Source organism: the organism of the source record quoted next (genome assembly GCF_019968985.1).
Source record: "MAG: Porospora cf. gigantea B chromosome Unknown PgB_NODE_268_length_24759_cov_121.003, whole genome shotgun sequence".
In the NCBI taxonomy this organism is placed as follows: Eukaryota; Apicomplexa; class Conoidasida; order Eugregarinorida; family Porosporidae; genus Porospora; species Porospora cf. gigantea B.
The window spans coordinates 1-24,759 of NW_027178866.1; the positions used below are offsets into that span (position 1 = coordinate 1).

Here is a 24,759-nt window from a genome sequence, read left to right on the forward strand (position 1 = left end):
ATGGCTGCTGGTAAGCCCTTGTCACCACACCTGACGCAGGTAACCTGAGTGCCTCCCTGCAGTCGGCGGCCAGTGCCCTCCAGACCCGCAGCCTACCCGAAGCCCTTCAGACAAAGTTAAAATCCGTTCTGGCGGAAATCGAGCTCTATGTCGACACAGCGACCTCCCGGACGGTGATCGCTCCAGACGACCCACCCCGTAGCTTGGCAGTGCGGTCAACAATGACGCTGCCTCCTCTACCGTCCGCCGAGGCACCAGTGACTCAGGATACAGCCACGCTCAAGAGGTCCCCAGGGTGGACCGGGGCTAGAGAGGGATTTGGGCCACCTTTCAAGGCTCCTGAACTGAGGAGTTATGTGCGTCCGTCGGGTCCCCAAGTTTTGTGCACCCCAGGGGATGGTGCTGGAGCCTACATTCCGGTTATGCAGCCACTAGATTCTAGAGTCAACTGTCGCCCAAGAGAGCCGCTCCGTGTGGGGTCACCGATGGAGCTTGTCGAGATTCCACGAGAGTTCACGGTTCCTTTTCGACAGGCGCTGAGACCCTTAGATCCTCCTCGGCCAGCGAATGTCCAGGGCTCCGGGGAGGCTTTCAAGACGCTGAGACCCTTGGATTCTCCAAGAGGTCCCGTGGAGGCCTCCAGAGGCACCCCTTCCCCTCTGGAGCAACCGACTCCGCTCAGCCCGCCTCCTGCGACTCCGCGCGACCCAGCCCCCATCGCGGCACTGGTTGGGCTGGAGGGGTACAAGGACGCCAAGATTGGCAGGCCCGCACCTGCTGGGGGGCAGGACCGAGGGTTTATTATCGAGGTCTGCCCCGTGCTCACCGTCTTCGGCATATTTGATGGCCACGGTGCAAATGGTCACCATGTTGCGGAGCTGGTGTCCACGACGTTTCAGCGTGAGGTGGACCGTTGCTGGCCCAGTCGAGAGGCCTCCTTGGACTACGAGAACCTGCAGCCACGGCGTATCCTCTCATGGATAAAGCACACATTCAAGACCGCAGACGAAACACTGGCTCGAAGCACCATTAACGCCGAGTTCAGCGGTTGTACGGCCTCCGTCGCCGTTCGCCACAAGCGAGACGTCTTCGTGGGCTACGTGGGCGACTCGAAGACGGTCAGCCTGCATTTTAGAGGTACCAAAGCTCGGCGAGTCATAGAGACCCCCGATCACAATCCAGCCTCTCCGTTGGAGCGCGAGAGAATAGAGGCAGCGGGATCTTCCGTTCAGGAAACGTTCTTTGATCACCTGCGTAAGCCGGTGAGTCGAATCCAGCACGCGGGGCTCTGCGTGTCCCGTTCGTTTGGGGATATGCACGCGAGGCAGTTTGGCGTGATCTCTGAGCCAGAATTCGTGCAGTTCTCACCAGAAGCACCCAAATCGGAAGACACCGCCTTTGGTGTCATGCTGGTCCTCGCATCTGACGGACTGTGGGACACCCTCGAACCGCAAGAGGTACCCCGGTTCGTTAGCAACCGTCGACAAACAAAAGACGAGTTGGTAGAGGACGTCAAGGTCATGACCGAGACGGCCTGGCGCCGGCGGCTGACTGCTGAGGGCCGTTCAGACGATACGACCGTGATAGTGGCTCTTATTTCGTAGCGGTATAAAGCGATAATAGCAGCAGATGATAACATCTCTCTCCGGGGCCGAGACGGAGCTCCTGAGCTGGTGTAGGGAGAACGTGGTGAACGAATACGACCGCGCAATGCTCATGTTGCGCTACGCATGCTGGGTGTACTTGATAGTAGGCGACGAGAAGTTCGTACAGCGGCTGATGGAGCTGGAGGACGCTCCGCCACTCTTCTCGTCTCAGAAGGCCGGGGAAGCGCCTGATGTGGAGGTGGTGGCAGTGACGTCGACGACAAACACCGTAAAACGAGCTGCGTGGGTGGATGTCGGCGATGACTTTGGTGGCATCTTCCGAAGCAGCAAAACTGCTGTCAACGACTGTGATTCTCAAGGTGCCTCTGCTTCTCTCGTCGAGGAGTCAATGCCGGTGTCTCCCATTGCTAAAGAATCTGTCCAGTACCTGCAAGACTATCAAGCGAGATCCTTGAATTCCGATGACGAAGTTCAATCTTCCGAACTGAGCACCGAGGGCGGCAACAGCCCAGCTATGGACGTCCAGCCGCGGAAGCGATCGCCGGCGTTAAGCCGCGCTCTCCAACTGCAGCACGCGAAGCGGAGACGATTGGACACACTGAATGCCGCGACTGTAGAAGCTACCTCTATGTACCGGCGGCCAAAGGTTCCACCAGAAATCGCCGCAGAGGCCGATCTGACGAGGGAGGATAGGAGCCTCCAAACAAAGCTCCCAAGCCCCACTGGAGCCCCTCCGTCAGGCGACTCTACGTCGCGTCCACGCCTACGTGTTCTGGGTCCTCGACAATACTGGCAGGCCACTGCTCGACTCGGACGACGTGTGTTCGTAAAGCACTTCAGCCTGAACAGCTTCGCAGAGAAAGCCTATCCTTTGGCTCTCGAGTGGCAAGCGCGAGTGCGGAGCGGCGAAGCTACCGAAGAGCTCCGATACAGATCTGGAATGAGCGGCGTCCGGTTCGAAAAAAAAATGAACCGTTGGCTGGTTAGATGGAAAGGGCCAGATGGTTACGAGGAGATTCACTTCCCCTTGAACCGGTTCAACGGCTCCTTGGACGCCGCGAGGGAAGCCGCACTCGATTTTAAGCAGCGCCTGCAGAAAACCCGTCCAGCATCCGCACTCGACTGAGGCCCGTTGACTGCTTCTTAACTCCGTTCTCTCCCCTTTCTGCGGACCGTGACTTCGTAGTTCTTCGACGAGGACTCCTCCGTTAGAGCACGTCGAATTATATCGTTGCAACTTTTCCGATCATTGTATAGTTCTGCGCAACAGGTCAGAGCCCAAGCTAATCCTTTGGCCACGAGCTCCATAGCGGTTGTAACACATCTGGTTTGAACGGTTCCCGACGCTCACACGAGTAACTGGGAGAGGCATTCTCGCGTGCGCTGCCGGCGCGGCTCATACACCACCACATGCGGCCCAGTGCAGAAGTGCAAGTCCTGGATCCACATCCCACAAGACGGGCAACGAGTTTCAGTTGGACCTGAGTGTCTCGTACAGTGTGGAGTATGTGCTGGGGCTGGGTAGACCTTACCGAAAGGCGTAACATGCGTCGTGGAAGGATACACTTCTCCAAACATTAATTAATACAGTGTTTTCGCATCTTTCAACAATGTCCTGGTGCTGCAATCCCACTCAGCAAGAGACGATAATCACGATGAGTGTCACAGTCGCCCTATCCGCACTACTGTGGAGCACGGCGGTATTCGCCCCCTTGAAGCTCGTCGCCGTCTTTTTACATGAGTCGTCTCATGCACTTATGACTGTCATTACTGGAGGCAAGGTGAAAGGCATCGAAATCTCTGAAAATTTCGGGGGCTTCGTCAAGTCCAGTGGAGGCTCACGAGGCCTCATACTCAGCGCTGGCTACATAGGATCAGTCCTGTGGGGCGGATTCTTCCTAGTGTGCACTGTTACCCGTCCTTCACTCTATGTAGGCACTGTGTTCTACATTCTGGCATGTGTCGGAGCAGTCCTAGTGCTCAGGATACACGACAAGACCTGCTGCGGATGCCGTGTAGGGTATGGCATCGTTCTACGAGTGATTATTCTGCTTCTGGCCGCCGTCCCCGCAGCTTTCTGGGCGCTCGAAGAGAACGTCGACATGCCCTGGTTACATGGCGTCTCACTCCTCCGAATTTGCCTGCTGATTATCGGCAGCGTTACAGTGATGACCGCCACCTACGACTGCCTTCACGACGTTCTTTTCAAGAAGTATGCAGACCCGAATAATAAGTCGGACGCCGTGATGTTCGCGGAGGAGTACGGGGGAGCGGCCCGCTGTTGGGGGCTGCTATGGTCTCTGATCAGCTTGACTGCCCTAGCAGGGAGCTGTTTTTTAATTCTGTGGTTGGATAGGTGATTGTAGTACATTCAAACAAGCGTTCATCATTGCACCCGAGTTCGATCCAGAGGCGAAAATTGGCACACATGGTAAGTTGGGTCTTATGGGGTGCTTTGGCCCACCAAGCAATGGCAACCACAACAACTACGGCAACTACGGCAACCACAACCGCAGACCAGGTTTCTGACTGGTGGAACGACCAGACAGCCCGTGAGTCTTCAGCAGCGTCAATAAACAGTGGTGTTCAGTGTGGACATCGATGACGACGCAGTTCAGACTGACCATGTCTACAATCAAATCCTAGCGAACCAAAACATTTCTCAAGTGTGGGATGCAGGATCGGGATTGGCTATACGTCTGTGTAAATGGGAAGACGTCGCCAGGACCCCGGATCTGACTGACTTGAGCGGCTTGGTGATCGGGTCAGAGCAGTACACAGCGGCTGCTGCGGAGAACACAGCCAAAACGGAGCGGTTCGCTGTGGTAGAGGAGGAGGTGAAGTCTCGCAATTACATGGATCCGATGCATTGGTTCGCGGAGGAGTATAATCCGAGTACTGTCACCCTAATCGGCAGCTACGTTGATGAGATGCTTGGGGAACAGCCGCTAATTGCGAGTGCCGCCGTGATGGAGGATGGCACCACATGCGTGGTCTCGAACAGTGAACGGACAGTCACCAACGTTCTACAAATCTGTGCGCTGAAGGAGGCATTGGTCTTCCACGTACCCAGAGACGTGCCTGGGTTCACAACCTTGAAGTGCGTTGGGAACCAAACAATTTGCAACTCGATAAACATCCGCGGAGTTGGCGAATCGTTGAACTACATCCAGGCCATCCACTGCCCCAGCCCCAAGTCGAACCTCATGGTGGTGAACAACGGTGGCAGCTGGCTACTCCTGGGAAACGCGGCGTTCAAGGAATTCAATGGCACGCCGCTGGATTCGTCCGACGTTCTGCCATCCACCATCCAGGACCAAGTCGAAGGCAGCGCCACCAGCGTGGTGAAGGTGGCTGGCAACGAGCAGGCCGTAGCAATCCTCACGAGCTCCTCATTCTTGTTTGCTTTCGGAAACTCCCGCACAGGAGGCGTTCAGGCAGCCAACGTGTCAGCCGTGGCCGATGTTGTGGCCAACACCCGAGGATTCGCTCTCAAGATGAGCAGTCGGAAGATTCGCTCCTGGGGCGAGTACAACCTGCGAGGCGGGAACACCTACATTTCCTTCACAACAGACGACGTGCCCTCCGAGATTCGGGATGGAAACGACGGCGAAGGTTTGGTGGTCTCCGTGTTCGCGCGGTTCAACTGCTTCGCGGCCATCACTGACGTGGGCAAGCTCCATACGTGGGGTGCCGGCGACGGACTGGTATGCCGTGAGGAGGGTGGTAATGGTGACGGATTCACCTCCTACCAGTCCGTCAAGACCGACCTCGAGACTGACGTGCAACACGTGGCCTTCACGGAAAGTGCACTGTTTGCCGTGAAGACAAACGGGGACTCCGTATTGTGGGGGAAACATGACACTGGCGGCACGACCACCGCGGATCGCCTGCGGCAGCTGTACGATATCAACGTTTCCCGCGTTTTCTCCACCAGGGGGGCCTTTCTGGCCTGTCGGAACGACGGTGCCTGTTTTGCCTGGGGCTCTAGTGCCTTGGGAGGCGACGACAGCGTCGCTGGCCGCTTTACACAGGGGAACGTCAAGGCCATCGGCGCCTCGGACGACGTCTTCATGGCCATGAACCCCGACCTGATTACCGTGTGGAACACCAGCATGGGTATCCTGTACGAGCCTGCGGGAGGCACTCTGGTTCCGATCCCGCTGCCACACCAGTCGCTGGTGGCTGGCCAGCGGTTCATGGTGGCGGTGCTAGGCAAGCCGTGCACCGTGAACGACTGGAGCGCGTTCACACAATGCACCGCCTTATGTGGCGGCGGCACCGAGACACGTACTCGGTCATTGACTTTCGAGGGAATCAACTACGACTGCACCCTGGCTCTTGAGGAAACCCAGGATTGCAACGAAGACGCCTGCACCACTCCAAGCAGTTTCGACCCTAACGCTGCAGTCCGTCGGATTGGGTTCATCAGTGTCGCGGTAGCAGCAGGTGTGGGCGGGTTGATTCTAGTGATCGTGCTATCCTGTGTGGCCTGGAAGCACTTCCAGTGAGTGAGAAGGAGGGGTGCCACGCAGCCGCCACGTAGTGGATGAGGGCATCACTGCGCCAGCAGCTGCAGTGGAGGTCCCAGATGAACACGACGTGAGAGCGTTTGAGCCGGCCCCAGCGGCCTCCGGGCCTCCCAGACCGCCAAGGCCGCCTAGAGTTCCAAAACGACCTCCAGGCCGCCCGAGAGCACCTCCCAGAGGACGGACGAGGGCTTCTCGCCCCCGTGGATACTTTTGATAGTCAGAGTGCTTTGCAAAAATTCTATTGTCGAAAGTTCGAATTGGTTCATGACCTCTAGGGCAAAACACCTGGACCAGGATTCGGAAACCGAACTCGACTGGGATGTCGCCTGCGCCGATGACGGAGTCGCTCGAGTGCCACACGTTGCCGGGCTGATGACTGGCCACCGCGTGATCGGAACGCTGGACCAGTGTGACTGGCTGGGGCCCGACTATAGCGGCCTGCCACCTGAAACCGTGGACGAATTGTATAGCGAGTGCCTTCGCCTGTTGTTCTCTGCCGGCCAAATCAAGCTAGGTCTGCAACGAATGCAGGCTTTCCTAGGGAAACTCGGAGACCCTCAAGACCAGTACAAGGTTGTACACGTCGCCGGCACGAACGGCAAAGGCAGCGTGTGTCTGAAGATCGCGGAGGGACTCTCTCTCTCTGGAGAACGAGTGGGGCTTTTCACTTCCCCGCATATCTCCTCGCTTAGAGAGCGCTTTGTGGTGAACGGCGTCATCGCGGACAAGGTCTCGGTACTGGAGTGCGTTCATGCTATTTGGAACCTAGGAAAGCGATACGATCTCGACAGGCCCACTTTCTTTGAAACCTGCACGCTGACCGCCCTCACCTACTTCGCCAGAAGCGGCTGCACCTACGTGGTGCTAGAGACGGGCATGGGGGGGCGCCTCGACGCCACTAATGTCATTGTGAGACCCGCTGCTGCCTGCGTGACGTCCATAGGTTGGGACCACATGCAGTTCCTGGGCAACACCCTGGACGAGATTTCAAAGGAAAAAGCTGGAATCTTCAAGCCCAAGGTCCCAGCCATAATCGGGCCCAAGGCGGCAAGGAAGCCGCTAGTTGTGCTTGCCGAGGAGAACTCATCCAGGGTAATATTCGTCCCTTCGCACCTTTTCAGCACAGTTGACGAGGAGAACAAGGCTATTGCTCGCGCCGTGCTTAGCGAACTTCCCCTACCAACGATGCCCAGCGTGATCGACGAGGCCTTGTGCGTCCGACCCCTCTGCCGACAACAAATCCTGCGCATAGATCAGATGCAAGTGGCTGCCTTGCACGTGAGACTCAGCGAAATGCAACACAGATTCACCGCGTGCTTGGCTTTGCACGCAGGTGCCACGTGTTGGCTGCCGAGCTGAGTGCCGATCTACTGCCCGTTCTGCGTCCGCGTGTACCTCGAGAGATGAACTACGCAAGGTGTTTGCCTTTCGATAACCTTGTCGAGCAGTTCATGGACTGGTCGGAGTTGGCCGACATTCGGGATGAGGTGCAGCTGATGATGGCTGCTCAAAAGGTCAAACCGGAGATTGCAGCCGCGACCGTGAGAGAGGACGTCGTGGCTCATTTTTTGTGCTATCACTGGGCGAAAGGTGGCATGGATCCGGCGGAGACATCAGTGTACACGTCGGAGGAGATTTTCGGTGAGGTCGACAACCCTGGAGAGAAGCGTTGCATGCGGCTCTCGGAGAACTACATCGAGCGGACCCAGCAGATCGCTGAGCTGAAGGTCCGACTGCGCGTTCTCGGACGCGATGTCCGCGTCCACCAGACGATGCGATTCCACACCTACCCCTGTCCCGTAGGAGTCGTGCTGGACGTGGGACATAACTATGACGCTGTGAGTCGCGCGCTGACAGAGGCCTGGAACGCGTTCCCCTTCTGCGAATTCCACCTGCTGCTGGGGACCTCTCGAGACCTGCATATTTTCAGAGATGCTGATGGGCCTTTCTGTAGGAATAAGAAGCATTACCTCAAGCGTGTGTGGCTGCTCGAGGGGGAGTCGAGTAGGTGTCGGTCAATTTCGGAGATGATATGTTCCATGGAGAAGGCCAATATCTTCACACCGTACCTCCGGCAAAAAATACTAGACGGCGTGAAGGATGTGTCACTGCTGCGCGATGCATTGTTTCCTCGAATCGCGACTGATTCCGAGCTCTTGGAGGACTGTCTGACGCAAGCTCTGCAGGGCACGAGCGTCGACTCGCTTCCTAAGGAGCTCCAGGTTCTCGTGAACCACTCCAGGCCCAAAATAGTGCCGGGGCCTCAACCCAATAGTGATCCCGCGGCGCTTGGGGCCCCTGTGGAGCCAACGACTTCGCACGACATGTTGAAGGGAAGCGTGCAGTGGATCACAAGCCTGGCGTTCCAAACTGCCGCCGTCGAGAACTGTGTCCTCGTGGCATGCGGATCGTTTTTCCACATGGGGGAGGTACTGGACGCGCTTGGAATGGGCCTGGACCGCGATCCCCAAGGAGTCTCGGACTTCATGCATCCGGTCCTCGATCTCGAGGCGATACCCCCCACCTCCGAGTCGAACTGGCTGGCCAAACGCCTCACGCGGGCGCATATTGCAGCCAAGGACCCCATGAATTGGATTAACAGGAAGGAGCTGCTGGAACAAGACGAGTCCGTTTACCGATTGGCCTGCCAGTCCATTCGGCAAAACACGCTAGACCTGCCAGGCCATACCGTGCTCAGCATGATCACAGACTTCAGACCTGCCATTGAGGAAGTTATTCGAGAAGTGAGGCGTGAAACAGATGCTCATGTTTTGTAGCCATAATGTATTTTGTTAAATCATGAATGAGTCCACGCCTGTTGGGACGTTTGGTGGATATGTCGACGTGGCGCTCGAGGACGCAGCACTGGACGTCCCCACGGCCCTCGCCATTGCTGCGAGTCGTTCCCCATCGTTCAACAGCCTGAGAGTCAATGTGTTCATCATGGGGGGGGCCCAGGAAGGGAACGCTGCGGGGTTGACCTCCTGCGCCTGCCGAAGATCCCGATACTTCTGCTTCTGCATTATGTTTGTCCGAAGACTGTACGCCACTTTGTCTGGACATTGCGCCTGTCCGCATGAGCACACAAGGCGCACTCCTCCCGTAGCGGCGGGCACACCACTCCATAGTGTCCCCGCCGGAGTGGTGCTGATGTCAGATTGGGCTGACTGCTGTGGCATTGTGAAACGCTGGGCGTCGAAGCTGCGGAATAGAGTAGCACTGTCGCTCATCGTTTGGCCTGCCTCCGGGATAGTAGGGGGGCTCGGCAAGGAGTTCACCCAATCGACCGTCTGTCTTCTTTTTCTTGGATTGCTTTGCAAGGCACTGGGAGCAGGTGGAACATTGTTGGCACTCTTTCTTGGATTGCTTCGCAAGGCACTGGGAGCAGGTGGAACATTGTTGGCACTCTTCGGAAAAAGGTCCACATATTGCAGCTGTTGCCAATAAACTGGGTCGGAGGACGTCTGGGGCACCGAACGCACATTGGTGGTCGACATACGTACGCGTCTGGTTCCTACCACCTCCATATCGCGCACGTGGTCTTCGAGGGTGTCGGAGGATAACGCTGGGGGACATCCAACCGAGCGAAGGCTCCCGAAACTCCGTGAAGGGATCCCTAGCAGAGTTAGCTGGTCGGTTATAAGACTCGGTGGCGTTACTTTGGGAATGACGAACCGGAAGTCCATCGGTAGGCTTAGAAGTCCTGCAGAAGCTACCTTATTTGTCAAATCTGGCGCCAGGCCTTTTTGAGCCTCCGGCTTGTCCAGATAGGAGGATTCCCCCCCAGTTACTGGGACCGGCTGGTCCACGTAGGAGGATTTCTTCCTGCCGTGGGATTGTGTGCGCAATTCCCCCCCAGTTACTGGGACCGGGCTCGCTGAAGGGCACCAGAGATCAATTGGCTTTTGCAAATCCTTGGGCATTTTGTCAATTGTAGGTGTCCGAAGTTGAGTCACCAAGGATTCCAGACGGGCTGATTTTCGCGAAGAAGCTTGAAATTTTGTTGCCGTCTGTGTCGGCGAGGTGCTCGCAGTGGAGTTGGGTGCCGGCGAGGCAGCCTCGGCGTTGGGTGCTGGTGACCTGTGAGGCGTAGAACACTGAGGGCTCAAGTGGGGAGGATACAACGGAAAGGTCACCCGTTCGCTGTACTCACTGCCGCCAGAGGACAAGGTTGGCGGCGAGTCGGTCCCAAACAGCGAAAACAAGCCCGAGGGAATGGGCTTCCCGTCGCAGTAAATCGCTGTTGCCTCGGAGCGCACGTCGTCCAGATCATCTCCCGATCCATTGTAGTGGACGCAGGCGTCACCGTCCTCCTCGGAGCCAATCGCCGGCTCCAGTACAAGAGGGAGGCTGTCGTATATCGACGCCCTCTGTGGCACTACGTCGGAGGCGTCGCCGTCCGTTTCAAGGTCGTCGAAGTCATCTAGGTCCGTCTTAAGAGAAGAGGTCAGCCGCACCGGCATTGGTGTGCTCTCGACGCAATCGAGTTGCGACGTCGGTCGTTCGTGCTCCTTTCTTGCGACTGCTGCACAGATCAGCTCGAGGCCGTAATTTATCGGCAGTGCTGACGCACAGAGAGCCCTGCCATGCGACGCGGAACTCAGACCTTTGATATTCATGAAATGTATAAATTCTTGAAATGGTCGCGGAGATACGAACCGCAGATGAGTTCCAGCAGGTGCTCCAATCTCCTGGCCTAGTCGCAATCAAGTTCTTCGCCGACTGGTGTGGACCTTGCAAGATGATGACTCCAGTGTTCGCTGAACTTGCTGAGCGGTATCCGGACGTGGTAGCACGAAGTGTCGATGTTGAGGCTGATGCGCTACAGGATGTCTGTGAACAAAATGGCATTCAGTCTCTGCCTACCTTCCGGTTCTACAGAGCGGGTACGCTTGTGGCAACAGTATTGGGGGCGAACAAGCAGAAGGTTGAAGCGGCGTTCAAGATGTGAACACAGCATATGAACAATTTGATCAAACAACACCATAATTAGAAGTATGGCAAACTTTCTGTCTCAGGGAATTGTGATGGCTTACGGCCATGGGGCCTTCCCGTCCGCTAGGTTGGCAGCCCAGAACAAGTTGAATTGCCTTTTCGTGCGCGATAAACCGACTTCTCTACCCACAAAACTCGGCGTTCTCTTCCAACCACATCTTCTTATGAGGAACAACCGAGTTAATCTGGGAATCGTACCAGGCGTTGAGTCATTGACTCGCAACCTCCGACACTGGACCGAGTTCTGTCTGCAACCGCGGCTGCATGCTCCCGTACTGCCGCTCACGGCGATCCCAGACGAATTGGAGACAGCCCTGGAGATCAACCGAGAATCACTGGTGAGCCCTAGTTACTCTATGCATGCAGTTAAAAATAGCGCTGCTGCTTGTGAGTCCGCGGAGAAGTTTGCCTCTCGTGGACCTGTTGCAACTCATTGTTGGGCTGGGTTGCCTCGGCGACGTCCCAATGCGACATCCGCCGAAGCTCGAAGACGCTGGGGAGCTCCTAGAAATGGCCGCCGCCTATCTTCCACTGCTCACAAGTTTCGACGGGCCTAAGCTCTCAGTATCGCATACTGAGGGCTTGGAGAACCTCTCGTCCGCGGTAGAGGGTCGCCTTGCCGAGTTCGGGCATCGTGCCAAGAGTTTCCTGGAAGGCCACCCTCCAGTCGCCTTTCGACCAGATACACCCGAGGAGCAGAGGCTCCGCCAGCTGGTGCGGCAGGTGGAGGTGACCCTGTCCCCCGAATGGAGCTTTCACGACCGAGAAGGTATGCTCTGCCCTGTACGCAAGATGTACGACTCGCTGCCTGAAGGCTTTCGGGACATCGCGCACTCGATCAGCGCCCGGAAGCGCCTGCGAAAGCTGTATTCGCCTCTCTCGCTCCTCGAGCGGCGCCGCCTGCAAGTTTCGCTAGGAGGCCCGTTGCCCTTCGATAGAGACATTGTGTGCGAGGTGATGCGCAAGTTGAATCGCACTTCCAGAAGGCGACAAGTCTACGAGAACCTGCGGAATGGACGAGTCAGTCTACAGTAAGTTCGTTCATGAACGTAGTTAGAACCAGCTTCGGCTGTACGGATCATAGAACTGGTGGCCAGTCTTTGAGGGCGGCACAGGCGGAAGCAGGAGAATAGGGCAGACCTTCTGCGTGGGCGGCTTTTGATAGGACCGTTGACAGTTCGTCATGAAATCGCGCGTCTCCGGCGGTATGGTGTGCGTTGGCGCCTCGCACGTAGAGATGGCGGCTGCGAGAACGTGGGGGTTGGGTGGTGTAAAGTCTGCTCGGGAGGTGGTCACCCCAGTGAAGGGCACCGGCGGGGGCTTGCTCGGAGGCTCGGTCAAAGGCGGAGTACCGGCAGCAACCAGCGCAGAGGTTGGGGGAGGCGGGTATGAGGCTTGCGTGGTAGTAGTCCCAGCGAAAGGCAGAGATGCGGGTTTCGGCGGCGCCGCAGGCGGCGGAGAGGCAAGCCCGCTGGCCTTGAGTCTGTGGTGAGTCGTCTCGGATACTCACAATTGGTTTCCGACACAGCCGGTGTACGTCGAGCCGCTCGTTGTGGTTCCTGAAAATGGCAGGCCAGAACTTTTGGTAGGCGCCGTATCGAAGGCGGCAATGGAGGCCAATCTGTGTCAACTTTATCTGCGGCTCACAGAGCGTCTGTGGTTACAGGTCGGAAAGTCTCGCGGTAGTGGCTGCTACCCGTAAAGGGAATGGGGACCAACTTTTTCGGACAGCTGTGCATGCCGCAGGTGCAGATCTCGTCCACACAGAAAGCGGCGTGACCGCTAGGCGACTTGGAACGACGCTGTTCTGCTTCCAAAGGCAATTCGAGGTGCCGCGCTGGCTGTATCACTTCCACACCAGCGCTTTGTGAGGTCTCATGTTGTGTGGGGGGCGAGTTCCCAGACTCCTCAATGCGCACAGGGAGGTCGTCGCTTTCGGGAGGATAGCTGGATCTGCAATGAGGAGCCCAGACGCAGTCTCACTGAGCGAGTTGCATTATTCTGGTTTACGTCACAAGAATTATCAGTTGCACGTCAAAGGCTTTACTGACGTGTGCTAAAGGTCACTAAATAGAAACATTATGAAAAAATATGCGAACTGGCTCTTGTGACCCTTTGAATTGGCTTCCCCAGATTCCGATCCGAGTTGCAGCCAGTATGCGATACCATCTGTCAGTGTCGAAAATCTGCGGTTTTCTCAATAATGAGAATCGTGGCGCTCCAGTCTCGACGAAGTGTTGGCGCCTGCGTCCTGTGCTCTGCTCTTTGCGAGACTGTTGACTGCGCCCGCAAACAGTTTGCCGCTCTGTCTGAAGAGCAGAAGGATCCCTCGAAGGCGCAGCTAACAGGGGAGCTCCATGTCAAGGACGAATTTATGAGGAACATGCTCAATAGAATCCCCGGGCCAGGGAATCCTTTGGAGAAGTTTTTGGCCGTGCTCAGGACCGCGGCCACGCTAGATCCTGTGCCGGGATTCTCAAGAGAGTTCGGCTCTCAGAATCCTAAGCATTTGGTGGTGTTTTTGCATGGGCTGGGCAGCACGGCTGATTCCATGGTCAATCAGGTGAAAAACATGGCACCCTTCCTGCCGGATACGCGCTACCTGCTGCTGGACTCGAGGGATTTGAACGGCGACAACTCTATGGGTTGGTTCCCGATGTTCGAGGACCAGACGGCCTCTGTGAACGCAGCCACTCTGGCGCAGGAGGTCAAACGAGACCGTACAGACTCCGTCGACACCGCAGCAAACTTCATCTTGCAGCGGGTCACTGCGACAATGGAACGACAGAACCTAGCGCCGGAGAACGTCAGCATCGTGGGCCACAGTCAAGGCGGCTGCATGGCTCTGTATCTTGCCATCGCCCGCAAGCCTGTGTGGAGAAGTGTGCATTCCATCTTCGGATTTTACCCGCCAGCAACACTACCACAGTCTGTTAACAAGGGTAACCAAGTTTTCGTTTACGCGGGTAAGGATGATGAGCAGGTGCCTATCGTCTTCCAAGCGGCCACGTTGTTCGCTTTGCAGACGCTGGGAGTGGCGACGCAGGCCAGGTGCCTTAAGACAGACCACTTTCCAGACTACCCTACGCTCATGAGCGTGGTAGATGACCTTCAACGAAGTGTAATGTAACGAACAGAGAAATGATTGGAGAGTAGGAACAACTTCGAATTCACACTTTAATATGGGAGCTGGCTTGTCCCGACTTAACCCCTGGGCGGCGACGAAGACCTCCGTGAGCTCCGTCGTCTTCCTCGGCATGGCTGGCTTTATCCTTCTTGGTGAGACTGCCAGCCACTTGACACAGCCCCCCTTATGTTTTTCTACGAAAAGGAGTGCCAGCTGGTTGAGTTGCAACAACATATCGAAGGTCTACAACAAGCTGCCGCTAACGACTTGAAATAGGCGATCGAGGCTCCAACGAAGCTGGACTTCTGGGCGCCTGAAGCTTCGTGATCTTCGCGACTGCGCGTGTAACAACTTTCACGGCATCCGCCAACTCGTCTATGTCGGACCAGACTCGTGTTCGGCGGCCGTGGCCACACTGCGTAGACTTGGTTACGCTGGTGGACTTGGTTTCTGCGGGCGGGATGGAGGCGGGTACAGCGATGAGTGCGATCTGGTCTACGATTCTAGTGACTGCGCCCTCCAGGAGCCTCATGATATCATGTATGTAGCACTCCACTCCGTGTGCCTCCACTGGCTGTGACTCCTCTCTGTGTGCCTGCACTGGCTGCGCCTCCACTTCCTGTGCCTCCACTGGCTGCGTCTCCACTTCATGTGCCTCCACTGGCGGTGTCTCCAGTCCCTGTGCCTCTAGTGGTTGTGTCCCCACTCCCTGTGCCTCCGGCCTGCGCATAGAAGCAGCGTAGGCTTCATGACTCTCGGTACCTATCGAGCAGCGGCGCTTCAGTCGCATTCGGGTCTTTGGCGGTTTCCTCACTGGTTCCGCAGAAACGGCGTTTCCAATCGTGTGGCGCTTTTGGCTGTTTTCTTTCGTTTTGTTCTCCGATTGCTCCGCTTGCCGCGCCTTGCGTCGCTGGCTCGCTTTGATTCGCTCTACCTTCTGCTCTCGAAGCAGATTTCGACGCTCGGCAGCAAGTGCTCGCTTCGTCTCCCATTTGTTCAATTTATCGTCCTCTCCTGCGGGTTCCTGTATTGCTACTGCTACTGCTACTTCTGTTGCCACTTTCCCCGTTGTCGAAGCAACTTTTTCTGGATCCTCCACGACTTTATAATGCATAGTGAATAAGGGGTAGCCTGAGGGAGGTCGAGGGGTACGCGCTTCCCAGTGGCTTTTGAGAATCCAGCACGTGAACCGTCGATGCGCACGATCGAGGACCCAGACTCCGTTCTCCCCAAAACTATCCAACTTTTCAGGGCATTGGCAGAGGTCTGTCGATCCAATGAAATCGATATGCGGGGACTCGGAGGTGGTGTACGGGCTGTCTGAGAAGAGCATCCTAGATCCGTGTGCAATCTTTGTTTGCACCTGCGGCGCCTTGCTGACGAGCATCGTCGGACCAGACACGTCAATTATGCTCTGGTAGCACTGTGCTCAGCCACGCCAGCTTCCCCATCTTACCCGAACGTTAACAAAAAGACAAGGAGATAACTAGCAACAACGCAATATACCCGAAATACTCGGTTCCTAATATGCAGCTCCATTACGACCTCCTAACGGAGGTGACTCTCTTCGGAAACTCCGTCCGAGTGCACCAATCTAAGCTCACCGGATTCCGGGTGGTTCTGGCGCAGATCGAAAGTCCCATCGTTCATATCAACTTCATGCTTCCAACCATCTGTAAAGCGGACAACGGTCTTCCGCACACACTCGAGCATCTCGTGTTCCTCGGCTCGGAGTCCTACCCGGTGAAAGGCGTGCTGGATCACGCGGCAAACAGATTTCTGGCCCAGGGAACGAACGCCTGGACTGCAGTGGACCACACAGCCTACACGTGCGAGATCGCCGGAGACGAGGGGGCTTACAACATCATTCCCGTGTATTTTGACCACCTTTTTTTTCCGCTACTCCAGGAGAAAGCATTCCTGTCTGAGGTCCATCACGTTGACAGGGAGGGTGCGTCGAAGGGCGTTGTCTACAGCGAGATGGAAGAGAGGGAAACGAACCAAGCATCAGTCATGGAACGAGGCGTGGCCAGGCAAATGTATGGGCCTGACAGCGGGTACCACTACGAGACCGGCGGAATGCTAGCTTCCCTCCGCAACCTCAAGCACTCGGAGGTAGTCGCCTACCACGAGCAGACTTACGTGCTACCGAACATGACGCTGGTCGTTATCGGACGTGTGGATGAGCAGCGGATTCTCGGACTTATGGCTGACCTGGAGCGGTACTACGTGTCCAAGCGTCCTTCCATCCCTAAGCTCCGACATCTACTTGCGGAGAAGCAGCCGCTTGGCGGGGAGCGGAGCGCTGTTTTGCAGTTCCCAAGCGACGACGAAGAAACCGGTAGTATGACATTCTCGTGGCGTACTGGCCTCTGGGCCATGCGCGAAGCGCATGCCGAGCTCAGCGCGTTGGAGGCGTACCTGTCGAAGTCATCCACGTCCGCGCTCCATATGATTTTCGTCGAGGGCTACCGACTGAAAGCCGGCGTATGCAGGACTACCGCCTTCCGCGACATCGCTGACGTGTTGGAGTCCGGCTTCGACCCGTTGTGCGGATCCGTCAGCCTGTTTAACGTGCGAATGGTGGACGGATATCACTCGGTGGCGCTAGTTGACGTGCCGGTGGAGGTCATGGCGGAGGCAACCGCCGTGTTACAGGATACGCTGGAGAGACTGCCAGTAAACGTGGATGTTCTCCGCGGGATGATCGACAGCGCCTTCAAGGAGGTGCTCTGGAGCGGAGAGACAGAACCGCACGAGTCTACTTTCGACATGTTGGCGGGATTCCTGCTGTACGGTGAAAACCGACCTGAGGAGCTTGCCAAGGAGCTCGACCTCGATAGCATACATGCCTACCTCATGGGCCTTTCGCACCATCAGTGGCTGGCCCGTCTCGACCTCTTCTTTAAGTGGTCCGAAGTCATGGAAGTCGCTGCGAAGCCGAGTAAAAAGCTTGTGAAGCAGATCTCAGAAGAGAAGTCCACTAGGGAGAAGCTAACTGTAGAAGCCATTGGCGCCAATGCCTTGGAAGCACGAAACCTGGAGGTCGACGAGGCGGTCAGAGGCTTCAAGGCGCCGCCGCCGGCCTGGATGATTGAGAAGTTCCCTGCCGTTTCCGTAGGGCACGTTCGCATGTTCGACGTGCGCAGCGTCTCGAACCTGGAGCCTTCCACTCACGACCTCCACCCTCTGCTAGATACCTGCTCCATCCCTGTACAGATAATTGATGTGCCCGGTTCCAAATTTGTGAAGTTCAGCGTCGTGACGCGAGTCCCGGAAGACGCTCCGCATACGCAGTATCTGACCTTGCTGGCTGAGCTGATGTTCGACATGCCTGTCCGACATCCGGATGGCACCGAGAAGTACTCCGTTGAGGACTTGCAGAAGCGACTCACGGATCTTTTCGTGGCATATCAGTGCGGGCAAGGTTTCGAAGGCAGCACGCTGCTGCCGTCTAACAGCACTGAGCTCTTTTGCGCCGAGGCCGTCGCACTGCGGGAAGATGCGCAGGCAGGCTACGAACTCTTCTGTGACTGTCTACTCCGCCACAAGATGGACCTTGGTAAAATTAGTGCGACCGCTGCCTCTCTCAAGAAGAAAGCCAAACGCATGAGGCGATCTACTCGACACATCGCGGCCTGCCTGAGCACGTGTCTGCATTTCGGACCCCAGGCCATTGGAAACCGGCTCAGTTTCGTGGCCCAGCACCGCCTCCTATGCCAGTAAGCATCCTGAGATATTTCACACAGAGCGGCAGTCGATGCTGGTGAACATGTCGCGGGTCTCACCGCGGCCTACGAGGGCCTTTTCCGATCCGGTTGTCAACTGATGTTGCATATTGGCGGCGACCTGCGGACAATATCCGCACCTGATGTCCAGCGACTGCTTGACTCGGATCTAGTGGCTCGAGGGGCCCCACGAATCGTTGGACAACGGCTCCCCGCATACTTCGACCTGCAAACTCGGCAACCTGTCGAGGGAGAACTCGGGCGCGCAGTCGTGACGGGCGTAGGGTCCGCCCAGACGGCCTACGTAACCTTGACCAGCGAGGGGCCTTTGGGCTACGAACATGATGACTTCCTACCTCTCCGTTGTCTCTGCGAGTACTTGAGTGCCACAGAGGGCGTTCTCTACCGGGCTGTTCGCGGCAGCGGCTACTCCTATGGCGTGCAGCTTGTACATCGCCCGAAAGATGGCGCTTTGGTCCTGCGGGTGGCGCCGGCTACCGACGGAGTGAAGGGCCTTGCGGCCAGCCAGGCGAGCATCGCGGAGCACCTACGCAAGCCCATGTCGGCGTCGGACCTGCAGTGTGCGATAAACCTAACGGCCTTCGGCTTCATCAACGAGGACGCAACGCTTTTCGACGTCGCTGATAACGCGTTAGAGAATGCAGTTCGGGGGCTGCCACTCAACTGGGCGAGCACCTGCATTCAGCGTCTGGCGGCGTTGACTGTGGAGGACCTGCAGAAAGTTGGAGCACACCTTCCGCCCCTGACAGGCGACTTTGGCAAGGGCATGTACTTCAACGCGGTCTACAATTCCGCCAAGGCCGAAGAGCTTGCTGCCCAGTTCAGGGACGGTGGGATCCCTTGTCAGTACGTGCCAGGCCCTGCGGTGTTCCACTGGATCTCCCAGGCTGAAGGCGAGGAGAGCAGTTCCGGTTCTGATTCGTGTTCGGAATCAGATTCGGATTCAGGTTCGGATTCCGATTCGGATTCCGAGTCGGGCTCGTTTTCGGGTTCCAATGAGTCAGACGTGTCTGCATGAGTTTACACGTTCAACAGATACGACATTCTCTGCGTGTCATCGATTCATTAGCTTTCGTCTTCTTGTACGAGGCGATCATACTCCCACCGGCAGAACCGGTCCCAGTCGGTATCTTCCGGAAAGTCCACGACGTCCGCTCTCGCATTGTAAGGATCACGATTCTCCCAGGACAGACACTTCGTCAGCGAGAGAATCATGTTGAACAAGAAGCCTGATGTGGTGCGGTGTCTTTTGAAGTCTGCCAGCGTGAACTGGCCAGGTCTGGAAGGCTGCAGCATATCGTTGAGTTGGCACAGAATGTCTTCAGTCGAGACAACCTCGTGCCCGAGGGCCTCCAACCGCTCCATCTGAACTTCGTGAAAGTGAGCGATTTCATGCCGGCGGATTACACCGTCGCCATCTAAATCCACGAACCGGAACCAGAACTCCAAACTCCGGTCAGTCGTCTTGTCTTCATCATTGATAATCAAATCTAGTGTCAAGATGCCACCGCACTCACAAATGTAATCCGAGTAGTCCATCATCCCAGCGGTTCCAGAACGGAAGGACTGAAAGTCAGGATCGAATATGCGGTCAACAGTGGCCTTGTGAAAGGCGTGGCCGTCATATCTGAAGAGGTCTTGTCGGTCGAGTTTGAAGTCATGATCCAGGTCGGCTTCCCAGAATTTGCAGTAGATGACGTAAAAGTGCTCGTAGCTGAAGAATCGCCTGCAGGAGTTCAGGTCTGCCTCCCGCTCGAGAGATTTCCACGTGCTAACAAGGGAGGACATCGAAAGTGCTGGCAGCGTTATCCGTCCAGTGTCTTGAGGATCAAGGGCGTAGAAAATCCTTGTGATAATCGTTTGGCAAAATCGTGCCTGAAAGTCTAAGCTCCCAGCCAGGAAATTCATTCCCTCGTGTCGGGCTAGAAGCTCCATGATGAAGGGCTGCAGGTCGCCGGGCTCTATGAAGTCGTTCTGCGGCTGCTTGACGGCGAAAAAGAACGTCCGGATAGGGTCGTGAGGAACGTATACACAGGCCAGCCAGGCCTCCACATCATCTTTGGATAGGGTACCCTCTTCAGTAATGCGTTCAAGGAGTGTCTGGGACATGAACTTCGACATCTTCAAATGATTAGTTAATAACCATTGGAAGGTCTCCAATGTAAGTCCGGCCGGAGTGTCAGTGGCCATCTGCGCCAGCAGCTCCCGTGTTGTTGCGTCGACCTGTGGCGTTACAGGATGCACATCGAAAAAACGCGGCACGCGAGCCTCCTGGCCGCTTAACGGACTGGACGTCGCGACACTCTGCCGTGCCGGCGGCGGCGCAGGCTCCGGAGTGGGTCGCTTCTTTGTCGGCGACTTCGGAAGGTGCAGATGGACCTGGCTCTGTATAGCTCGCGGGGTCGGCACGAGCCCATGCATAAGCAGCACCTCGGTGTCAGGCTGCGCGAGCCACTCCACGAACAGGGCCCTTACACGCACACTTGCTAGACTCTGGCCGTGCATAATTGATTGATAAATTAGAGAGAGCTAGCCCTCTGTGCTCTGCGCAGCAGTGTTGAAAATGGTCATTTGAGATGGAAGATTACCCATTGAACCTCAGTCGGGTCGGACTAACTGAGTCCGCAGACGTCAGCATTGCGTAGGCCCAGCCACACACAGTAATCCAGAGTCATGTCCATCGGCGGGGATAGGTTGCGTGCGTTGACTTCTCTGACCCTCTGTGAGAACTCTATTGTGGAGTTACCAGAGGATTTTTTTACATCTCTCACCGGTCTCAGAGAGCTTGACGTATCTCACAACTTCCTGACCAATCTCCCAATACGGTTGAACTGCGACAGGCCCCATAAACTAGAGACCTTCCGCGGGGACCACAACAGATTCCACCGCATCCCACCCGGCCTCATCCAGCCGTGCACGGTTCACGTGTCCCTCGCGAACAATCGAATCGCAGTCCTCAACTCGGAGGCCCTGGAGGCGGCGGACCAGCTCGAGTTCCTCAATCTTAACGACAATGTCATCTGTGATCTGCCTCGAGAAGCTCTCCTGCTGCCGAAGTTGCGTTCCCTCGGAATATTTTCCAACGTCATCGAACGGTTGCCACAAGCAGCCTCGCAAGTGCAGTCGCTGGACGTTGAGTGGTGGCGCTATCTAGGCCCCCAACCCCCCAAGCGTAGCGCCAACGATCTCTGGAGCGTGCTGGCTAAACGCCCACTGGGCTTCGTCGACTTCGTTCGTCTTTTCGACCCGAACCCCGCCTTCGAGGCACTACTCGGCACGGCCGTAGCACATGGGCATCTTGCCGTCGTGAAAGCCCTCATATCACATGGCGTGTCACCGGACTACCGCCAGGCGAAATCTCCTCGGCCGCTGCTATTGGCTATCCAGAAGCAGCATCCTGAGGTTGCCCGCTTTCTCATTGAGAGCGGCGCCGACGTGGGTATTTGCTCGGGCCCGTTCGGCTCGTGCTTGCACCTGGCAGTGGTCAATATGGACTTGGCCACTGTGAAGCTGCTGCTGGAGGCCGGTGCACCCGTAGACGTAGACGAGGATGGCAACACGCCGTTACACGTGTTATTCAGCATCTTCAACAAAGGTGCCCAAATCTCGTTGCAGCTCGCTGAGGCGTTGATCTCGGCCAATTGTGACGTCAACCAGCAGAATGACAACTGGTGGTCGCCGATACACCTTGCTGTGCGCAGGGGGCAAGTCCACGCAGTGCTTTATGTCCTGCACAAGCGTTCGGAGGCTGCTGAGGGCTGCTTGGCAGGCTCGTGCATCCATGCCATCGAAGGTCGATGCCCGAAAACCTTCTCCATAGACATCACTGGAGGCCACAACGCCTGGACGCCGCTGCACCTAGCCGCCCACCTCGGACACATGATGCTCGTGCACTTGTTGCTCGAGGGAGGCGCGGACGTGTTGCTGCGCAGCCTGCAAGGCCAGCTGCCTCACCAGATGTGCGGCAACCACGGACCACTGGCCCTGGTTCTACACAAGCACGAGCGTCGCCGCAGGGTTGCCGCGGTGTCACGCAGAGGCCGCCCTGGATGGTTCGTCAAGCGAGAACTGCCCGTCCTTTTTTCGGCAGCCGCGCCGCTGCCCGTGAAGCCGGCGATCTCCCCTCGGAAGCCTCTATCTCCGTTGGAAACTGCTAGGCCCACCTCCACGGGGGAGACATCGTGAGAAAGGTCGGGGACTCACACACAGCTTCGACGACATCCTTTGTGAGTTCTCCGTCGAGCCGCCGAAGGAGATGTCTCCGCGCACGCCTGCGGGGCTCCGGATAGGCGAACGAGGCACTCTGCAGCACTGCCTGCTAAGTCAGGTACGGCAGCCGCTCAACCTTTTACACGTGGCGTACAGGTCGGCGTACTTCGCTTTCTACCGACTTACCCGCACGGTGCACTGCCCACCGTCCTTGGAGCTAGGCATCCTCTGTTCCCCCCACAAGAGCGCGGTCGGCGACATGTTTCGATCTGCATCTAGAGTGGCGGATAATTCTATTCTCGACCTGTTCTCGTATATTTTGGAATCCAGGTCCGTGAACAGCATAAAGGAGAGTCCCCAGGAAGAACGTCTCGTAATGAAGTCTACTGAGTGGCGAGCCATCGGCGCCATGGTCTCGAGTCCTTACGGGCTCTACTTCGCCCACGGCAAGACTCCTACTCTGATTATCGATCCAACGGGAAGGCTTCTATCCCACGACGGATTACGCCCCAGAGCAATACTTCGAATGCTGCGTATGGAGGATACCCTGTCGCAACTCTACCACTCGAGACGGGAGGATATGAGGATACACGCCGACGCCCTCCTGGTCCTTTGTGCGAAGCACTCCAGTCTCACCGGGCTGCAAATGCTGCTGCAGATGGGCGCGGACCCGCAGGCGACCGACGGCGGGCGCTCCGCGCTCCTCTACGCCTCAGAGGCAAGCTTCCATGCTGGCGTCTATCTACTCTCCTCCCTGTCGGACGTGTATGGTGCGCGAGATCCGGCCCCGTTGCTGGCTGCGTGGAAGCAGCGGGACCTGTGGTGCGTCGGTCGGTTAGTGAATTGTGGCCACTCAGTGCCCTACCGGCTTTCCCAGTCTGGGGGACGACTACATCCTGAGTGGGCACAGCTACTCGACGCTCCGGAGGGTGACACGGGGCTGTGGCTGAGCAGGTTGATGCAGCTCCACGGCGTGTGCTCTGAGGTGGATCGGTCCCTGCTCATCCAAGCGGGGCCCCATTCCGCCTTTCTGCAGCCGTCCGCTGCGCAGCCCTCTGGCTCTTGCCGCCCTTCGTCGTACATGTGGGAAATCCCAAGTCGGCTGGTATCGAAGTGCCTGCACTGCAAGACACCGTTTACCTTCGGAGGGAATAAGCTCCCCTGCAAGTCCTGCTCGTTAGTGGTGTGTCCAGCGTGCTTCGCAGAGGATCGGTGCCCTGAGTGCTTCGCCATAGAACGACTGACTTCCGTAACGTGGTGAGTGCCAGATTTCGATACGGATGGAACGTGGTGAGTGCCAGATTTCGCGATACGGGTTCGCTATGATAGGTTTCGCCCTGTTATCACTGACTCTTAGTGTGCCCATACGCATTCTGGACCCGTTTGTGTCATGCTACGCCAATCAGATACATCCCTCGACTCTGAAAGGAATTTTCGAAATCGACCGATGGCCAGTTTCTGAGGTTCAAGACGTCTGGCACCTGTTTTGGTGGATCCATACAAACCGGTGCCGCAACGATGACTACTGGTGCGTACAACGAGGCCAGTGCCAGGACACTGGCTCCCTGTACTCGGGTGTACGTAGAGACGGGGACGAGTTCGTGTTTGCTTGCCTTCTGTACCAGGATGCGTTTATTGAAGTTTCCGACGGGAATGAACCGCCGGAGGAACCGGCTGCTTCATGTGGTAGCGGCTGTCCCACCTATATCCCACTGTACTATGAAATTGACCGCTATGCGGGGTTCCACTGCGACGGCCCGGACTGGTTCACCACCCATGTGGAGTCTGTAGAGGAGCGCCTACTTGGAAATACCTCCGAGGCTTGCGCCTATGCCGTCACCACCAGAGAGGTCGGCTTCCGAAACTCCTGCTTCCGAGAGTTCTACCCCAAGGCTGACGGAACCTCAGTGGATCTCTTAACGGACCTGCAGCCGGTGTGCTATGATGGAGTTCACGACCGAGGCACTGCACCCCAGTTTGCCTTCAGCCAGAACATATTTCCAGCTGTACTGTACTTCCACTCGTTGGGGCAAGCTGATTGTAGGACCCCTCCAGAGGACCCGGTGTATCTCTTGCAGATGCAGGCGGATGGGGTTCACTTCGGATGTTTGCTGCCGACGTCTGTCCCATCCACTTCTTGCTCCGGGCAATGCCCTATAAACTCTGAGTACTCAGATTCTGGTCTCAAGAACTACGGATGCAATGGTAGCGGTTGGACTGGAATCAGACTGAGTTCACTGTGGGCCAGTCATCTAGGTAACCACAACGTGGAGTGCTACGAAGCCCTCATGAACAGTGAAGCGGCGCGAATCGAACTGTACTGCAGACCAGATCCCCTGCCTGACATAGTATCAGACACAACGACGAGTACAACCACAACAACAACAACAACAACAACAACGTCAACAACGACAACGACAAGTACCACAACGACAACAACCACAACGACAAGTACCACAACGCCAACAACCACAACGACAACGACAAGTACCACGACGCCTACAACCACAACGACAACGACAAGTACCACAACGCCAACA

General features: G+C 56.7%; 15 protein-coding genes across 26 annotated transcripts; 11 read left to right on the forward strand and 4 right to left on the reverse strand.

The window, feature by feature from the left end:
• Positions 1 to 39: 39 nt before the first annotated feature.
• On the forward strand, positions 40 to 1,604 carry KVP17_002455 (uncharacterized protein; the record flags this gene model as incomplete). Its single annotated transcript, XM_068518735.1, has 1 exon — positions 40 to 1,604. A coding segment is annotated over one exon (1,565 nt), but the record flags the coding sequence as incomplete, so codon positions are not given.
• Positions 1,605 to 1,629: 25 nt separating this feature from the next.
• KVP17_002460 (uncharacterized protein) lies at positions 1,630 to 2,733 on the forward strand (the record flags this gene model as incomplete). The annotated part of the gene is made up of 1 exon (XM_068518742.1): positions 1,630 to 2,733. One exon carries the CDS (start codon positions 1,630 to 1,632, stop codon positions 2,731 to 2,733), a length of 1,104 nt encoding a protein of 367 aa, XP_068376129.1.
• A 484-nt stretch (positions 2,734 to 3,217) lies between these two features.
• Positions 3,218 to 3,967, forward strand: KVP17_002456 (uncharacterized protein; the record flags this gene model as incomplete). Its single annotated transcript, XM_068518736.1, has 1 exon — positions 3,218 to 3,967. One exon carries the CDS (start codon positions 3,218 to 3,220, stop codon positions 3,965 to 3,967), a length of 750 nt encoding a protein of 249 aa, XP_068376123.1.
• Positions 3,968 to 4,035: 68 nt separating this feature from the next.
• Positions 4,036 to 6,118, forward strand: KVP17_002458 (uncharacterized protein; the record flags this gene model as incomplete). 2 transcript variants are annotated; one of them, XM_068518738.1, is made up of 2 exons in its annotated part: positions 4,036 to 4,159; positions 4,188 to 6,118. In XM_068518738.1, 2 exons carry the CDS (start codon positions 4,036 to 4,038, stop codon positions 6,116 to 6,118), a joined length of 2,055 nt encoding a protein of 684 aa, XP_068376125.1. The 2 variants fall into 2 exon arrangements, with proteins under 2 accessions (XP_068376125.1, XP_068376126.1); XM_068518739.1 differs by lacking the exon at positions 4,036 to 4,159 and having other exon boundaries at positions 4,463 to 6,118.
• Positions 6,119 to 6,403: 285 nt separating this feature from the next.
• KVP17_002450 (uncharacterized protein) lies at positions 6,404 to 8,916 on the forward strand (the record flags this gene model as incomplete). Of its 3 annotated transcripts, XM_068518722.1 has the most annotated exons (2): positions 6,404 to 7,417; positions 7,444 to 8,916. In XM_068518722.1, the coding sequence occupies 2 exons, from the start codon at positions 6,404 to 6,406 to the stop codon at positions 8,914 to 8,916; spliced, it is 2,487 nt and encodes an 828-aa protein (XP_068376112.1). The 3 variants fall into 3 exon arrangements, with proteins under 3 accessions (XP_068376112.1, XP_068376110.1, XP_068376111.1); XM_068518720.1 differs by having other exon boundaries at positions 6,404 to 7,498; XM_068518721.1 differs by lacking the exon at positions 6,404 to 7,417 and having other exon boundaries at positions 7,543 to 8,916.
• A 15-nt stretch (positions 8,917 to 8,931) lies between these two features.
• KVP17_002446 (uncharacterized protein) lies at positions 8,932 to 10,602 on the reverse strand (the record flags this gene model as incomplete). The annotated part of the gene is made up of 1 exon (XM_068518714.1): positions 8,932 to 10,602. The coding sequence occupies one exon, from the start codon at positions 10,600 to 10,602 to the stop codon at positions 8,932 to 8,934; it is 1,671 nt and encodes a 556-aa protein (XP_068376104.1).
• A 176-nt stretch (positions 10,603 to 10,778) lies between these two features.
• On the forward strand, positions 10,779 to 11,090 carry KVP17_002457 (uncharacterized protein; the record flags this gene model as incomplete). Its single annotated transcript, XM_068518737.1, has 1 exon — positions 10,779 to 11,090. The coding sequence occupies one exon, from the start codon at positions 10,779 to 10,781 to the stop codon at positions 11,088 to 11,090; it is 312 nt and encodes a 103-aa protein (XP_068376124.1).
• A 46-nt stretch (positions 11,091 to 11,136) lies between these two features.
• On the forward strand, positions 11,137 to 12,169 carry KVP17_002459 (uncharacterized protein; the record flags this gene model as incomplete). 2 transcript variants are annotated; one of them, XM_068518740.1, is made up of 2 exons in its annotated part: positions 11,137 to 11,472; positions 11,501 to 12,169. In XM_068518740.1, 2 exons carry the CDS (start codon positions 11,137 to 11,139, stop codon positions 12,167 to 12,169), a joined length of 1,005 nt encoding a protein of 334 aa, XP_068376127.1. The 2 variants fall into 2 exon arrangements, with proteins under 2 accessions (XP_068376127.1, XP_068376128.1); XM_068518741.1 differs by lacking the exon at positions 11,137 to 11,472 and having other exon boundaries at positions 11,495 to 12,169.
• An 18-nt stretch (positions 12,170 to 12,187) lies between these two features.
• On the reverse strand, positions 12,188 to 13,131 carry KVP17_002448 (uncharacterized protein; the record flags this gene model as incomplete). Of its 2 annotated transcripts, XM_068518716.1 has the most annotated exons (4): positions 12,188 to 12,617; positions 12,645 to 12,755; positions 12,782 to 13,087; positions 13,118 to 13,131. In XM_068518716.1, the coding sequence occupies 4 exons, from the start codon at positions 13,129 to 13,131 to the stop codon at positions 12,188 to 12,190; spliced, it is 861 nt and encodes a 286-aa protein (XP_068376106.1). The 2 variants fall into 2 exon arrangements, with proteins under 2 accessions (XP_068376106.1, XP_068376107.1); XM_068518717.1 differs by lacking the exons at positions 12,188 to 12,617; positions 12,645 to 12,755 and having other exon boundaries at positions 12,778 to 13,087.
• Positions 12,318 to 12,626, forward strand: KVP17_002451 (uncharacterized protein; the record flags this gene model as incomplete). Its single annotated transcript, XM_068518723.1, has 1 exon — positions 12,318 to 12,626. One exon carries the CDS (start codon positions 12,318 to 12,320, stop codon positions 12,624 to 12,626), a length of 309 nt encoding a protein of 102 aa, XP_068376113.1.
• Positions 13,132 to 13,337: 206 nt separating the features above from the next.
• KVP17_002447 (uncharacterized protein) lies at positions 13,338 to 14,264 on the forward strand (the record flags this gene model as incomplete). Its single annotated transcript, XM_068518715.1, has 1 exon — positions 13,338 to 14,264. One exon carries the CDS (start codon positions 13,338 to 13,340, stop codon positions 14,262 to 14,264), a length of 927 nt encoding a protein of 308 aa, XP_068376105.1.
• Positions 14,265 to 14,520: 256 nt separating this feature from the next.
• Positions 14,521 to 15,648, reverse strand: KVP17_002449 (uncharacterized protein; the record flags this gene model as incomplete). Of its 2 annotated transcripts, none has more annotated exons than XM_068518719.1 (1): positions 14,521 to 15,648. In XM_068518719.1, the coding sequence occupies one exon, from the start codon at positions 15,646 to 15,648 to the stop codon at positions 14,521 to 14,523; it is 1,128 nt and encodes a 375-aa protein (XP_068376109.1). The 2 variants fall into 2 exon arrangements, with proteins under 2 accessions (XP_068376109.1, XP_068376108.1); XM_068518718.1 differs by having other exon boundaries at positions 14,521 to 15,594.
• Positions 15,649 to 15,788: 140 nt separating this feature from the next.
• KVP17_002452 (uncharacterized protein) lies at positions 15,789 to 19,028 on the forward strand (the record flags this gene model as incomplete). 3 transcript variants are annotated; one of them, XM_068518725.1, is made up of 2 exons in its annotated part: positions 15,789 to 17,983; positions 18,011 to 19,028. In XM_068518725.1, the coding sequence occupies 2 exons, from the start codon at positions 15,789 to 15,791 to the stop codon at positions 19,026 to 19,028; spliced, it is 3,213 nt and encodes a 1,070-aa protein (XP_068376115.1). The 3 variants fall into 3 exon arrangements, with proteins under 3 accessions (XP_068376115.1, XP_068376114.1, XP_068376116.1); XM_068518724.1 differs by lacking the exon at positions 18,011 to 19,028 and having other exon boundaries at positions 15,789 to 17,987; XM_068518726.1 differs by lacking the exon at positions 15,789 to 17,983 and having other exon boundaries at positions 18,090 to 19,028.
• Positions 19,029 to 19,075: 47 nt separating this feature from the next.
• On the reverse strand, positions 19,076 to 20,515 carry KVP17_002454 (uncharacterized protein; the record flags this gene model as incomplete). The annotated part of the gene is made up of 1 exon (XM_068518731.1): positions 19,076 to 20,515. One exon carries the CDS (start codon positions 20,513 to 20,515, stop codon positions 19,076 to 19,078), a length of 1,440 nt encoding a protein of 479 aa, XP_068376121.1.
• A 168-nt stretch (positions 20,516 to 20,683) lies between these two features.
• On the forward strand, positions 20,684 to 24,759 carry KVP17_002453 (uncharacterized protein; the record flags this gene model as incomplete). 4 transcript variants are annotated; one of them, XM_068518728.1, is made up of 4 exons in its annotated part: positions 20,684 to 22,191; positions 22,220 to 23,476; positions 23,577 to 24,536; positions 24,575 to 24,759. In XM_068518728.1, coding segments are annotated over 4 exons (3,910 nt in total), but the record flags the coding sequence as incomplete, so codon positions are not given. The 4 variants fall into 4 exon arrangements, with proteins under 4 accessions (XP_068376118.1, XP_068376120.1, XP_068376119.1 ...); XM_068518727.1 differs by lacking the exons at positions 20,684 to 22,191; positions 22,220 to 23,476 and having other exon boundaries at positions 23,500 to 24,536; positions 24,575 to 24,742; XM_068518730.1 differs by lacking the exons at positions 22,220 to 23,476; positions 23,577 to 24,536; positions 24,575 to 24,759 and having other exon boundaries at positions 20,684 to 22,195.